Below are 14,723 nucleotides of genomic sequence, written 5' to 3' on the forward strand. Positions count from 1 at the left end.
ACCATTTTCATTCATGGTTTCAATATGAAAACCATTTTGTCGAATGTCCTTGAAACTTAATAAGTTCCTTTGTGATTTATTAGAATATAAGGCATCATTGATATGTAATCTTGTTCCTTCAGGTAGCAAGATTGTAGCTCTTCCGGAGCCTTCAATAAGATTGCTAACTCCTTAAATAGTACTCACATTTGTTCTTGTCATTAACAAGTTTGAGAAAAATTTCTTGTTTCTCAAAATTGTATGCGTAGTTGCACTATCAACAAGACAATATTCCTTGTCATTGAGATTTGTAATGGCTTGATCCATTCTATATACATGAGATAGATATATAATAAGTAAAATGATCCATTCTATATACATGAGATAGATATATAATAAGTAAAAGAAACACTTCATTCATAAAATATAAAAAATTATAAGATTAAAAGAAATATCCTATCAATGAAAGTAAACTTAACTGAATAATAGAAACATACTAATGACATATGAGACAAATCTAATCAACAAGCATGTCAAAATCCTCAGTAATGTCACCAAACTGTAGGGGCAGCTCAGGGAGATTTTTATCTTCATTTTCAATAGACTGAAAAAAATTTGAAGCATCTATGTGGGTATTGTCTGAGATTCCAGCCTCAACAAAATTAGTCTCAACTTCTTTACCCTTCGCTTTTACAGAAACCTGGTACAATTTGACCAGATGTTGTGCTGTACGACATGTACGGGACCAATGCCCAGACATCCCACATCTATAGCAAAGATTTTCATTTGTAGTTTTCTCTTGTTGATTCTTTGCCTTGTTCCCATTGTGCTTCTGAATAATGAGATTAATCCATGTATTACCACGACCATTACCGCGACCGCAACCACGACCACGGCCACGACCGCCATGACCACGACCATAAGAATGGCCCCGTGGTGAGCCATGGTAACGACCACGCCCCTTTCGTGAATGGCCCCGTGGTGAGCCATGGTAACGACCACGCCCCTTTCGTGAAGAAGTAGCATTTGCTTCAGGCAATGTCGCTGAAATTTCAGGAAGTGACTTGGAACGAGTGGGTCGGGTGTGATGGTTATTCAACAAAAGCTGATTATTTTCTTCTGCAACAAGCATGCATGAAATCAACTCTGAATAGGTTTTGAATCCACGTTCCCTGTATTGCTGCTGGAGTACAAGGTCGGATGCATGAAAAGTAGAAAATATTTTTTCCAACATTTGTTCATCCGTCACATCTTCTCCACATAACCTCAACTTTGATACAATTTGAAACATTGCAGAATTATATTCAACAATTGTTTTGAAATCTTGCAGTCGCAATTGTATCCACTCATATCTTGCACGTGGTAAGATTACAGTCTTTTGATGGTCAAATCGATCTTTTAAACTCTTCCAGAGTTGAAAAGGACTTTTGACTGTTAAATATTGAGACTTCAGGCTCTCATGAAGATGATGACGAAGCAAAATCATTGCTTTAGCACAGTCTTGCTCAGAAGCAATAGTATTTTCTTTTATGGTTTCTCCCAATTTGCTACTTGCCAAATGTAGTTTGGCATCAAGAACCCATGATAGGTAGTTTTTTTCAGAAACATCAAGAGCAACGAAATCCAATTTTGTAAGATTGGCCATTAAGCTACAACAAGTTTAATATGCACTTTTAGCATAATATTCAACATATACATAAAAGTAAAATAATATGTATTACACATGATATAAACTAAAAATGACATGAAATATTACTAACATTAAGTTACATATAAGTTACCATGTAATTAGTATGAATTATAATGGCATGTATACATGGCTTGAATCTTATAATGTTACAAATAGTAATTAAATGGTATTCATGCCAAATCATTTTCTTAATAAATAAATTTTGTTGCATATATTAGCAAAACATGTAAAATACATACATGGGCATATGAAACAAAACTATGTTATCGAAAAATTATCACAAATCAAATAAATAAACAAAGAAGCATCGGGCTTCTTGATCAAGCCATTATCTCAAAACACTTCTGGTGGTGAGAAAATTAAACATATACTTATCATCGCTTCAGGGATGATAATGCACATAATTGGTACAAAATATTTCACCTACTACTGGAGATGATTTTAACTCATTACTTACTTCAAGAAGCAATGAAATTTTATAGAACATATCCACTTCAGGGGATAAAATCAAGAATTGTATGCCTGCTTCTGGAGGCAATATCACATCCATTTCAGGGGATAAAATCAAAAATTATATGCCTACTTTTGGAGGCAATATCATCCACTTCAGGGGATAAAATCGAGAATTTATATATATATGTCTACTTCAGGAGACATCGAAATATATAATATAATTACGCATATTTTATTATGAAATATTCAAAAATAAAAGTAACTATGATATTGTAGAGGTAAACAAACAAAGAATAAAAATTATACTAATATAATTAATATTTTACCTTGATCGATCGTAACGTAACGTCGTGCTGATAACGTATTATAAACTTAGAGAAATTCTAAGTTTATTGGCCTATCACTCTTAATAGAATATAAAGAATTAATATATGTATTTCTCCAACAAACTTTCTTATTCACTCCAAAATCACTTTACAAATGAAATACATGGTGGTATTTATAGACCACCAAAATTGTGGTTACAAAATAAATCATAACTATTTTAATTACAAATTATAATGAGGGATACAAAAGGGTGTATAACATAATGGGTATTAAAAAAGAATATGAAGAGGTGTATGCATTCATATATACATATTATATATAATAATATATATATTAAGTCAATTAGGCCTTTTTAACATATTTTGAAGATTAAGGGAGCATATGCAACATTAAATATATTTTAGGACAATAAGTGTAATTGATATAATGTTTGGTTACCAATTTATATGATACGGTTACTCTCGCAATTCTTTCCTTATAGAATATTATTATTTATCACGTTATAAATTTTGGACTCCAAAATAAGAGTTATGTTTGGTGTAACAACCGTTGTTAAATTATTCATATGTTATTTATATCTAACAACTAATATTTATTACATTCTTAAGTATTTAACACACATTTTTATTACAATCAGTCAAAGCTCTTTTATTACTTTTTTAAATTAAAGCTATTTTACAAATTGTTGTCTTAAAGTTTTTATTAATTATAAATATTTTAAAAAATTATAAATATCTATTAAAATTAACGATTATATAATAAATATTATTATTTAATGGACCGTCACAATCAGTATTTGTTGAGCGATTATTTATTATAATAAAATATCTATAAAATTTTTGAATAATAAAAATATTATAATTATAATAAATTTTAGAAAAATGGGCGTAATAATCTGTAAATTAAAAAAGAAAAGAGGACAGAATCTTAATTCCTAGTACGCGAAAGTACTTGAAGTTACCAGCTTTGGAGAGTGGTCCTTTTTCATCTCATGGGGAATTCAGCTGACCTGCATTTCTCTGTGACTCTCCTATAACCATCCAACACGTCATCACTTTAGTATACGTGGCAGTCATGTTAAGCGGTTTGTTTGGAAGGTTGTGTGGGCATGGGCGCAGGTGATCGGGACCGCGACTCTCATGAACTGTGCAACAGAGTAACAAACCCCTCCCCTGTTTTTCTCTTTCTCTCTCTACGCCACAATCCACGTTCTCTCACCCCATTAATAAACCCACGTCACTCGATTCTTTGTTGGATTTTAACAGCTATAACTTGAAGAATTTCAGGTGATATTTGTGTGGAGAAGAGGTTTATAGGAGTGAAAACAGAGATCAGCTATGCCGGGGGAGGATATCGAGAGCAGGGTGGGGAAGAGCAATCATTCGTCTACAGCAAGCGCGTATTCGCTAGAAGATAGGGACCGAAATTGGGTTTCGTGGTTGATTCCGCTGTTTGTAGTTGCTAATGTTGTGATGTTTGTGGTGGAGATGTATTTGAATAACTGCCCAAAGCGTATCAAGAACAGGGTTTTCAGCTATGGAGATGACGGTGATAAGTGTGTGGCGAGGTTTCTTGGGAGGTTGTCTTTCCAGCCTCTGAGGGAGAATCCTTTGTTTGGGCCGTCTTCTTCCACGTGAGGATCATGTTTCTTTCTGGCCCTTTTTGCTCTTTTACTGCAGATTTTGGGTTTGGTTGTTTAAAGATTGTGGCTTTACTGTTTTTGGTTTGTGGTGGTGTCATGGATTCTTGATTGCTTTTATTGGTCAGGGATGTGTTTTTGTTGATACCCTTTTTTCTTCTTGCGAATTTGTTGGCACCCTTTTCTGAATCCTGGCTTATGATTCATTTTGTGCTGTGAATTGGGGTTTTCTGGTGAGGATTGAGCTATTATGGGCTGCCTTCTGTGTTTCTTGTTTGGAGCATGGCTGTCTTTTTCACAAAGTAATATTTTTGTTTTGAATTTCATGTGAAGATGTTATCCATGGCTTACGTTTGACTATTCTTCGTGTTTTGTCTATGAATGGCTCAAATTGTGAAATTTGCTTGTGGATTCCCAGTTAAGTATATTTCTTAATTACTGTATTGTTTAGAGTCATGTTCCTATTCTTCGTGTTAGTCTTTATTTGGTATTTCCTGGCAGTCCTCCTAGTCCCCGGGAAAGTTATGGGACTGTCTTTTCGACCCCCTTGTCTTCCTCTCTACAACTATGGTGAGGGAATTCTTACCTAAACCGGTTGGTGGTACCAGATGAATATGCAGAGCAAGCGTGATACATTTTCCATCTCGTGACCAAAGTACTTGTGAATAGATTTCCGTTGAGATGTAAATTGAATTAGTTTTTTGATTCTATGTTTGATATGAACTACCTCAAAGTTGGAAATTTATTCTAAAGCTGGTGTTATGTGAAGAGGTGTGGAATCCTCTCTTGATCATTGGTCTCTGTGTTCTCTATCTATGTCGATAATGGGAAGATTGAGAGGGTCAGCAAGCATGGAAATTTGGAAAAGAACAACACTTTTTCAAAATTTTGAAATTTAACTTTGTTTATTCCTTAAGTTGGAGTAGAACCGAATGATTTTCATTGATCGACAACCTTTATTTTTGTAATACTGAAGATTACAGAGATTGGGTGCTCTGAATTGGGCAAAGGTGGTGCATCAGCATCAAGGGTGGAGGCTTATCTCGTGTATCTGGTTACATGCTGGTGTTATTCATTTGCTCGCAAATATGCTCAGTCTTGTCTTCATTGGTATTCGCCTCGAGCAGCAGTTCGGCTTCGGTAAGAGCTGTCATCCAAAAATGCAGCTGACAAACGATGTTGTCTTTACACGTCTATGCGGTTTCTTTAACAGTTTATGATCTGTGTGGCAGTGCGCATTGGCGTAATCTATCTATTATCTGGATTTGGTGGCAGCATAGTGTCCTCCTTGTTTATACGCAACCGAATTTCCGTTGGTGCATCTGGTGCACTTTTTGGGCTTCTTGGAGCCATGCTTTCCGAGTTAATTACCAACTGGTCTATATATAGCAACAAGGTGAACGACTGTTACCTTATTCTTGTGCATGAGAATATTTTCACATCCGTTTTATATATTCTTGCATTCGGTTTGCAGGTCGCAGCACTGTTGACGCTTTTGGTGATAGTTGTAATAAACTTGGCTGTGGGAATTCTTCCTCATGTTGATAACTTTGCGCATATTGGAGGATTCTTGACCGGATTCCTCCTCGGCTTTATCCTGCTGCTCCGTCCTCAGTTTGGTTGGCTAGAACGCCGGAGTCTCCCGGTCGGTGTTCGTGCAAGGTCGAAATATAAGGCTTATCAGTATGTTCTATGGCTGATTTCTCTGACCCTACTTATCGCAGGGTAAGTTGTCGTCTCCAAACAATCGTCGGACGGCTTTCCATTTAATGCTTATTTACCTTATTGCTGCATATTTAGATAACTGAATTACATACTATAGATGTAACGAAGATCTCTAATCTGAATGAAGGTTTACCGTGGGGCTGGCCATGCTGTTCCGGGGCGTAAATGGATATGAACGATGCCACTGGTGTCGATACCTAAGCTGTGTCCCGACCTCCAAATGGAAGTGTGATGAAAGTTGAGAACTACTCCAATTGGGGTGTGAAGCTTTAAGTTTAGGTTTATAGTACAGGTGTAAATGGGAGTTGTAGTTTGGAATTGGTTAATCGGTTGTTGGTTTGTTATGGGGATGTGTTCATTAGTGTGTCTTCATCCAGACCACTTGTGTATTTCAGAGAAGCATGCTCTTGCCATCATTGTTTCATTGGTAGCTTCGTTGATTTTTTGTATCAACATCATACCTCATTCAACACATTAATATTTCACGAATATAATCAAACAATATAAAAGAAACAAAAATAATCATCGACGTCACATTACGAGTTTATTTTATATGGCAAATCACCCCAAGATACAACAACGTACCAAGATACCAAAGTCTTTACAGGCCACGTCTCAAGGCTTTTCTTCTAAATAAGAAATTTTAATTCGGATTTGATTCAATTATACAATAAGTATAATACATTTGTTGTGTGAGTGATATATAGTTTAAGAGAAATAGTTTATATTAAACAATGGGAACCTTTTCCTGAGACGAAATGAACTTTCTTTTGAAAAGATAATAAAAAAGGATAAAATTTAATTTATATATATATATATATATTAAAGGAATAAAGAAATGAATCTTTATGATAAGTAATTAATTTAATTATGCACACAAGAGTGCTATGTGCTTTTAAATAGGGATAATTAGATTTGCATTCCTTCCTATGATGTATTTACACAAATTACTTTTATTTATTGAGTAATTATATATATTCACTGCAAACGTCAATATTATTAAAATAAATTACCAATGCCTTTTGATGTTATGGATGATTTTTGTAATTACACAAAAATTGAAGGTAATTTGTATATATAAATCATAAACTACCTTTAGGTGGTCTTTCTTTTATTCATGCATTTTTTTTTAATCTTTCCAACGTTATGCCCTTATCTTCTTTTATCCACAATTTTTTTCAGAGGTCAAATATATATGACTTTATCATTATTATTATTATATTACTATTATAGATTAGATATTTTTCTTAAAAAAAAAAACAAATACTAGTTAAAAAACAGAGATGCTGAAATGGCGTCGCCCGGACTCGAACCGGAGACCTTCAGTGTGTTAGACTGACGTGATAACCAACTACACCACGACACCTTCACAGGATTTTATGCCGTAACTCTTTAAAATTTTGAATAATTAGCCGTGAACTCTGTCCTGTCTCATCGCGAATGATGTGCCGGGCAACAAGAATTTATGAAAATTCCATACATAAAAGAATGTTGTCTGCAATCCGAGCATATCATCCCATGCTGCTGCTGTTTTCTGTTACATCATGTGTTGTCTAAATGTCTTTTGTATAAGTATTTCAAAGGTTGTGAGGGAAAATTTCAACTCGGATCGACTTTAACTAGATTTGAATCAATTATACGACAAGTTTTATGCACATATCATGTGATTAGTGTATAATTAAAAACAAAATTGATGAATATTGGTTTAGTTCGATCGAATCTAATTTGAGTAAAAGTTTCCCTCTCGTTCATCATTGAAGACCTCCAAGTTGGCCGATTAAGCAGTGAAAATTCACTTCGTGAAGATTAGGAGCGACATACATACATAGTTGTTTCAATTCAAGAAATCAGACAGACGAGTTTTTATTTGTGTGGTCAAACATTTTTACACACAATTGATCGACCACAAACAGCACACACGCATTACGAACCAACTCCTGAAACTAGGCAACATCACACCAGTTTTTCAGTTCTGTGTCAATCTTTTTCTACCGATGAATTTATATATAATAGGCACATAAAAGAAATCTGTCACCAAAGACCGTGACCGTCACTGGAGCTAAAACCGGTAGCGATCACCAGGGATAGGAGTCCCTTGCTTTCTTAACTGACCAGCTTGCATATAAGTACTGCTCCTTGTGTAGTTACCCGGCAGGGCAAAGCCCTTCTCAGAATTGGCATCGGATCCCCAAAACCCGTGGCCAGAACTCGCACTCGTCCCAAGTTCATGGAACTGCAGTCTCTGCTTGGGCGCACTCTGGGACCTAACCTTAGCCCGGGATGACTCTGTATTTGCCATGTAATTGGGGTAACTGAGATAATCACCAAACAAGCTTCTCGAGCACTCACTTCTCGCTGGAGTGAACGGCCCTCTTGGATTGCTAGCCGGCCTAGACGAAGCAGAAGAGTGCACTCTTGGGCTGTTCTCAGCTGTTCGAACCACCACAACTTGATCTCGTTCTGGTGGAAAGCTTGGTGATATTACGGACAACACTTCCTCCGATGATGTACTGGGATTTGGTTTCTGAAGCTTTGCTGAGAGTCTTGAGAAGGAGCTGGTATTTGAATGCTCTTGACCTGAGTAGTTGCCTGCTGAAAGATGTTGTGATGTTGAGAAGGTTTTATCAGTTTGTCGGGTGGTCTGGCGAGGCTTCCATGTGTCTATTTCGAGTATTTTGTCACTTCTCTCATCATCTTGGTGGTGGTTGTTCCATGCGTATTGTTCCATCCAGTGATCTAACCAGTTGGAAGCTAGGGTGGAGCTTTCTCTCTTCCCATTATAGTTCATACTTGGTCTGGAGTTGTATTGCTGCAGTTGCTGAAAGCCAGAGGACACATTTCAAACACACACTTTCTAAGCCGTTGTCTGAAAATGTAAAATAACAGTGCAAACAAGGGAAATCACAATCATGTTACCTTCAGGCCAGATCCACCGTGTTTGGCATTACCCGATCGATGATTGTAGTCTCTTAAACTTACAACTCCCTGTAGTAAAACGCATATGCAGGTACAGTCAGAGTGAACTAAATTTCTACAAGAATTATGCTTTCTTCTTTCTATCACTTACTGGATGACCAGGTTTAGAGATTTTGGTGTTGCTGTTGGATGACTCAGAACGATGTGCAGAGGCTCGTGCCTGGATTCGTGCCATTGCCTGCATGCGACGGAGCATGTCTGCGCTTTGCTTTCTGACCATGTGGCCTCTAACAAGGGCTTGAAGCTTAACCAGTCCCTTAAGTGCCCTTAATGCCCTCCTAGCCTTTAACAACACACTCACCAAGAATCAGACACCTTTTGATTGACTTTCATACATGGAAAATACATAATATTTCCTTCACAAACCAATTAAATCAGTATGATCAATTCAGCATCAAACTAGTGTTGTTCCAGAATCTACTTACATGATTTGTGGAAGGTTGTTCTTAGTGGACAATATCATTACATCTCACAAGTACAAAGTAAAGGCAAAAATAAAAGATACCAGTAATATCTTAGTAAAAGATATGATGTGTCTTATGTCCTCATGCATTGTTTGCTTAAGAGAAAAAGCCTCAGACATTAGCCAAAAGTTAGATAAAAGAAAGCCGCATCTCATCATAACTCCAGCTATAGAGCAGTGGCCACTCAAGCCAATCATTGCTCAAGAACAACGGATTATATGAATCAGCAGCTTTCGCAAGGGCTTTTTAAACCAAAATCCGACACAATCCCACCACTAAAAAGTACGATACTCTGAATTTAGCCATGTTTTCATTGGTGTAAGGGGTCGAAAAACTAGTGAGTCGAACAGACAACGACCTGAAAGCCACACGATGAGAAAAGAGAAACAAGATTGAAATTCTTCACAAATTGCCTGTCTTCTACAAACTCATCTCTATCTGTATACATCAACTCAGCCCAGTAGAGGACAAGACAATCAATTCTCAGTGATTGTGAGGTGTCACAGCCACTAGCATGGTGCACCCTCTTTCAACATCAGCTACTATTTTCCAGAAGATAACAAAGTTCTCACAACATATGAAAATTGTGAATCCACTAGTTGTAAGGACACTTGTTTTGATATATCAAGAACCCAAAAAGACAAGATAAAACATTAGAAATGAACTGGGATAATTGCTCAATCAACCATTTGTCTGTACCATATGCAAGAAAGACAAGATGAGAGCTAATCTTAAAGGGATCAAATCAAGCCCTACTCTTGGGTTGCAATGAATTTTTAGCAGCCAAAGGTCCTAACTCATTAATGCTTCTTACATTCATATTATAACATTGTATATGTAAGGTAAAAACTACTTGAAGAGAAAACATGCGATTTATGACAAAGATTTATGAAAACCAAACAAGTTCCAAGATTCATGTTCCACGCTGATCAACAATAGTTGTCTTACTCGAAATGTAGCGAATTCAAGTTGAGTCATTAATTGAAACGAAAATCAGATCAATAATAGTATATACTAACCAAATAGGCCCGGAAAGCGGACTGAATCTTGATAGCAGCAGCCGCCCGCCGCCGGTCTACGCTAGTATAAGCTGCGACATTCCTCCCACTTCCACGGCCGCTACTGGTCAGCCTAACCACCTCGGCAGCCGCCTGGGCAGCCGCGAGAGCTGCCTCCGCCACAGCTGCAGTCGCCGCCGCCACGGCTATTGCATGCTTGTTAGCGTCCAGACCATCAACGTAGGGGCTCGCCACAGTGTCTTCATTACTGTCAGCTGATTTCGAGAGAGCCCACTTACTCTTCTTCTTCTCCTTCTCCTTCTCCTGCGGCGGAGGCTTTTTGGAGCTTAAAAATGAACGGAACCACTTGCTAGTCTTACCCATTAATTCTCATCATAGAGTGGTGAGGTTTTTGATGGGAATTGCGAGGGGGTATTTACTGGAGGAGAGTATTGAAGGACGCGGGATGAGGCGGCGAGTGGGGATGACGCACGGTGGAGTTGTGGCGGTAGTTGGAAGTTGGGACCCGGGAGTTTTAAAGTAGACGACGATTGACAGGTAAGACCTCTGGTCCAATTTTTTTCTATTCACCAAAAAGAGGTTTTTATGACTCTAATTGGATAAATTATCTTAAATTTTAAAAAGATGAAAATTTTATATTTCTATTCAATATTAGTATTTAATTGGAGAATAAGATTTTAGTTCGAATTGGATTTCATTATATATAGAATTATAAATAAAAAAATAATTGATTATTATTGTCAGCATAAAAATACTTATTATGTAATTGATCGATCAGGTTTGTAAACCAAATATTTTATTCAAAGTGCTATTATACTGTCTATTTCTTAATGAAATTTTTTAGCTACTAACTTTTATGCATAGAGCCTCAAGTTGAATGAAGTGACAATGGCTCGATACCAAAAGTCTATACTTAGTAATTCTATTTAGAATTAAAGTGTCATATTTTTTGTTATACCAGGTATTTAGGTGGTGAATTAGAGCTGAGAGATGCCCTCGTGATTGACGCCTCAAGAAAATTGATGCGAAAAAGTGGTGAGGGTGTTGTTAGAGTCTTAAAATCAAGAACTCTACCAACTTTATACCTCTGTCCTGTTGATCGCTCTATCATTTTTAAATGTCAATAAACCAACATATAAAATATATGAATTGATGTAATAAACTTAGTTCATAACTAAGGGGGTATTTTCAATAGATTATGTTTTTTTTGTAAGTTAATAAGAGTAAAAGTTGGAAGAGCTTCAAACAAAATTGAAAAGAAAAAGTTCCAGTGTTTAGAAAAACAACTTAATATTCTATAGTTTTACCAATAAGTTGCAAAAATGTATAATTAAAAAAAGTAATACTTTTAACTTATTTTCAGTAATAAATTGATAAAACATTTACTTTAAACATTTGCAAACATATTTCACTTATTATGTTTTTGGTTATTTAATTTGTCTAAGTAAAGAGTGGGAACCCAACCACATGAATTATGATGACCAACTTTATTGTTTTGATATGCATTTGTTTTGTACTTGTAATTATGCTCGTGAACTTGGTGGTTAAGACTCCGACAGGACAGCTCTTTGCTTAATTTGATAACATAACATAGTCGCGCGTATTACTTTCAAACTTCTAACAATATATGGTTTCTGCCAATTGCAAATAACGACTTTCTATGTATTTATGATTTTTTGTAGGGTGAATTACATTTTGCTATTTATGTTGTGTTCGTGTTTACATTTTGCTTCTTTTTTTTTATTTGTAATATTATTTTTATAAAATTACACTTTGTCATATATTATCATTTTTTTGTCAAGTTTTTTGTTGGAAAAACACAGCATTTGATGTTTTTTGATAGAAAAACTGACCGGAAGACGGACATATATTCAAAGTGCAATTTTGCAGAGTTGAGATAATAAGTTGATATAAAAAAAAGTTTAAATAATTAAATGTAAAAATGAGTATAGTTTGAATGACAAAATAAAATTTATAAAATAAAAAAATAATGAGAAATACAAGATTGGAAGTGGAAAATTAAATGTATTTGAACATGAACATCTAGTTTAGAATATTGAATTACAGAAACCAATCTTTCTATTAATTTTTGCAGTCATCTCAAGTATGATGTCGGTATGGACGTACTACACGAAATCGTCAGTGCACTTTTTTCTACCTCTTTTCTTCCCTATTTTTGAGGATTCTTGTTTTCTTGTCTTGTCCGCATATCTAGAGATGTTGAAAAACCTCTATATATGTAAGAAAGTAGAACCCAATTCCAATGTTAAAGATTCTATACAAATACCAACAGTCTTATGCAATTAAATCATCGATCGTTGATGTTATTATATTCATCCAATTGTTTTTTAATACGTTCTAAATAATAAAAATACCTTTAGATATGATATCAATATAGGAAAAAATACAAGTAATCTTCATGTAATATTGCAAGTGAGTATATTATCCCTTATAAAAAAAACACTTAGCAATTTATCTTTTTGTAATTTTTTACAATGCATAAATTTATCCCTCCTTTGTGTTCTTTAAAATAAAAAGATAAATTGCTATTTATTTTTTTTTTCATACAGGAATAATTTTCTTATTTATAATGTCACAGAGTTAAATTGCATTAAACCAAAAAATATATATTCAAACAATACAAAATACTTTTATTGTGTAATTAATCCTTTTTTTCTAAAAAAATATTGGGTATTTAATTACATTTTAAGTATAATGAATTCATCGATGCCCTGTTAAATATTTATCTATTAATGGAGATTTAAGTCCGTGAAAGGTAAGTGACTCTTTATTTAACAAAATTTCTCTCTCAACCAGCAAGACTATGAGGATGTGTTTGGATATGTGTTTTTTTGTATTTTTCGAGATAAGTAAAACACATGTAATGCTTGTTTTTGTGTTTTTACACTTATTTGCGTGTTTTCTGTTTTTCAACTTTTGATATAATATATATATATATACATAATATAAAATAGACATGATTTGACAATAAACAGTAATTTTTGTCTCCCAAAAATACAACATTAAATATAAAATATTTATATATATGCATATTTATATATAAATATATATAATTTGACAATGAATAATGATTTTGTCTCCTAAATCCCAACATCAAACCTACACTATTTATTTTAAAATTTTAAATTATCCCAAAATACAAATCCAAACATATCATCTATTTTCAACACACATTTATTTATCTCTGTTTTTCTCTCTCTATCTCCAAAACACAAAACAAACTACTCAAACTACAAATCCAAACACAACGTGACCTTCTTGCTGTCTTTATTCTGACATTTGAGCTCGTACTTCATATTCAAACCATCTTCATTAACTATTTCGATATTATCTCACGTCTATTCAAGTTTTTCCCACTCTATCTCCAAAACAGAAAACAAACTACTTAAACTACAAATCCAAACACAACGTGACCTTCTTGCTGTCTTTATTCTGACATTTGAGCTCGTATTTCATATTCAAACCATCTTCATTAACTATTTCGATATTATCTCACGTCTATTCAAGTTTTTCCCATCTTATTTCTCGTAATTCAGTTGTTGACTTAAGCATCGGAATGCTAACTATTATTTTGTAAGTCAAGTCCTCGTAAATTTTAGAATTTTAGTAAAAATTCTTCGAATCTATTGGACCCCAGTATGCAACATTTATATGATTGGATTTGACCCAAACAGACACTATTTAAATTATAATTCGCATTGGCTTATATTTTAACTTTTTCTAAGTGTAGGAGATATTAAGAGTAATATTTCTGATTTCATCAACCAGATCTGACCAGTATGATAAATAAGTTTCAACCTATTATTTGTGGAAAAATAAGGCAGCGGCAGCCACTAGATTAAACATGGTCCTCCTCCTACCATTGGTTTTTACAAGATTCACCAACACTGCTCTAATTAAGGTTCAATACATAAATATTCTGTCTAGAAAAAACATGCTTCCTCATTATTACATGGAAATGCTGAACTGCAGGTTCCTCCCATTATTGGTAATGAGCAGTAATATCCAACTCAGTTTGCTGCAAACCAACCAGAATTATTCAAAGTATGTTACCATATCCACAACCGCAAAATGTTGCAAATAAAGGCACTTCATTACCAAATTAAAATAGATATTCTATTCCGACAGTCTGGAATTACAAAATAATGCCACAGGTGCAAATTATATTTTGATCCCTTGAAATTTTATATATTATAAAAAAAGAAAAATAGAATGTTTTTACAAGTGAAATATTTTTGGGTTTAATGCAATTTTTCCTCATCTGATATTGCAAATAAGCAAATTATCTCCCTATGAAAAAAAAATAGCAATTTACGCTCATATTTTTTAAAATGAAGCAATTTAACCCCTAAAATGTTTAGTTTTTTAACTAAAGGAGATTGTACCAACCAGCGCAGGCGAGGGGAGGGAGGTTGCACTGCGCAGGAATG

The 14,723-nt window shown here is 34.7% G+C and overlaps 3 protein-coding genes, 2 long non-coding RNA genes and 1 other non-coding gene across 6 annotated transcripts; 2 read left to right on the plus strand and 4 right to left on the minus strand.

Annotated features, from left to right (window-relative positions):
* Window positions 497–1,624, minus strand: LOC105160709. The gene has a single exon (XM_011078188.1). It carries the CDS (start codon window positions 1,622–1,624, stop codon window positions 497–499), a length of 1,128 nt encoding a protein of 375 aa, XP_011076490.1.
* Window positions 3,603–6,237, plus strand: LOC105160507 (RHOMBOID-like protein 3). The gene is made up of 5 exons (XM_011077909.2): window positions 3,603–4,082; window positions 5,065–5,228; window positions 5,321–5,484; window positions 5,563–5,813; window positions 5,941–6,237. The coding sequence occupies exons 1-5, from the start codon at window positions 3,787–3,789 to the stop codon at window positions 6,053–6,055; spliced, it is 990 nt and encodes a 329-aa protein (XP_011076211.1). The 5' UTR covers window positions 3,603–3,786; the 3' UTR covers window positions 6,056–6,237.
* On the minus strand, window positions 7,106–7,179 carry TRNAV-AAC. The gene has a single exon. It is a non-coding gene; the product is annotated as a tRNA-Val (tRNA).
* LOC105160508 (protein IQ-DOMAIN 31) lies at window positions 7,591–10,787 on the minus strand. The gene is made up of 4 exons (XM_011077911.2): window positions 10,273–10,787; window positions 8,881–9,072; window positions 8,730–8,798; window positions 7,591–8,631 (listed from the first exon to the last, which is right to left on the minus strand). The coding sequence occupies exons 1-4, from the start codon at window positions 10,633–10,635 to the stop codon at window positions 7,873–7,875; spliced, it is 1,383 nt and encodes a 460-aa protein (XP_011076213.1). The 5' UTR covers window positions 10,636–10,787; the 3' UTR covers window positions 7,591–7,872.
* LOC110011919 lies at window positions 10,732–11,338 on the plus strand. Its single transcript, XR_002287013.1, has 2 exons — window positions 10,732–10,809; window positions 11,234–11,338. It is a non-coding gene; the product is annotated as an uncharacterized LOC110011919 (long non-coding RNA).
* Window positions 14,028–14,723, minus strand: LOC110011911. Its single transcript, XR_002287007.1, has 2 exons — window positions 14,683–14,723; window positions 14,028–14,311 (listed from the first exon to the last, which is right to left on the minus strand). It is a non-coding gene; the product is annotated as an uncharacterized LOC110011911 (long non-coding RNA).

This window comes from Sesamum indicum, linkage group LG4, assembly GCF_000512975.1.
Source record: "Sesamum indicum cultivar Zhongzhi No. 13 linkage group LG4, S_indicum_v1.0, whole genome shotgun sequence".
NCBI lineage: Eukaryota > Viridiplantae > Streptophyta > Magnoliopsida > Lamiales > Pedaliaceae > Sesamum > Sesamum indicum.

Bases quoted from the DNA above. Each gene is read 5' to 3' on its own strand.
- LOC105160709 (XM_011078188.1), bottom strand. From the start codon at position 1,624: ATGGCCAATCTTACAAAATTGGATTTCGTTGCTCTTGATGTTTCTGAA.
- LOC105160507 (XM_011077909.2), top strand. From the start codon at position 3,787: ATGCCGGGGGAGGATATCGAGAGCAGGGTGGGGAAGAGCAATCATTCG. The intron at 4,083-5,064 runs GTGAGGATCATG...GTAATACTGAAG, and splicing joins TTTGGGCCGTCTTCTTCCAC to ATTACAGAGATTGGGTGCTC. The intron at 5,814-5,940 runs GTAAGTTGTCGT...ATCTGAATGAAG, and splicing joins CTGACCCTACTTATCGCAGG to GTTTACCGTGGGGCTGGCCA.
- LOC105160508 (XM_011077911.2), bottom strand. From the start codon at position 10,635: ATGGGTAAGACTAGCAAGTGGTTCCGTTCATTTTTAAGCTCCAAAAAG. The intron at 8,799-8,880 runs GTAAGTGATAGA...GTTTTACTACAG, and splicing joins TCTCTAAACCTGGTCATCCA to GGAGTTGTAAGTTTAAGAGA. The intron at 8,632-8,729 runs GTAACATGATTG...TCTGGCTTTCAG, and splicing joins ACGGTGGATCTGGCCTGAAG to CAACTGCAGCAATACAACTC.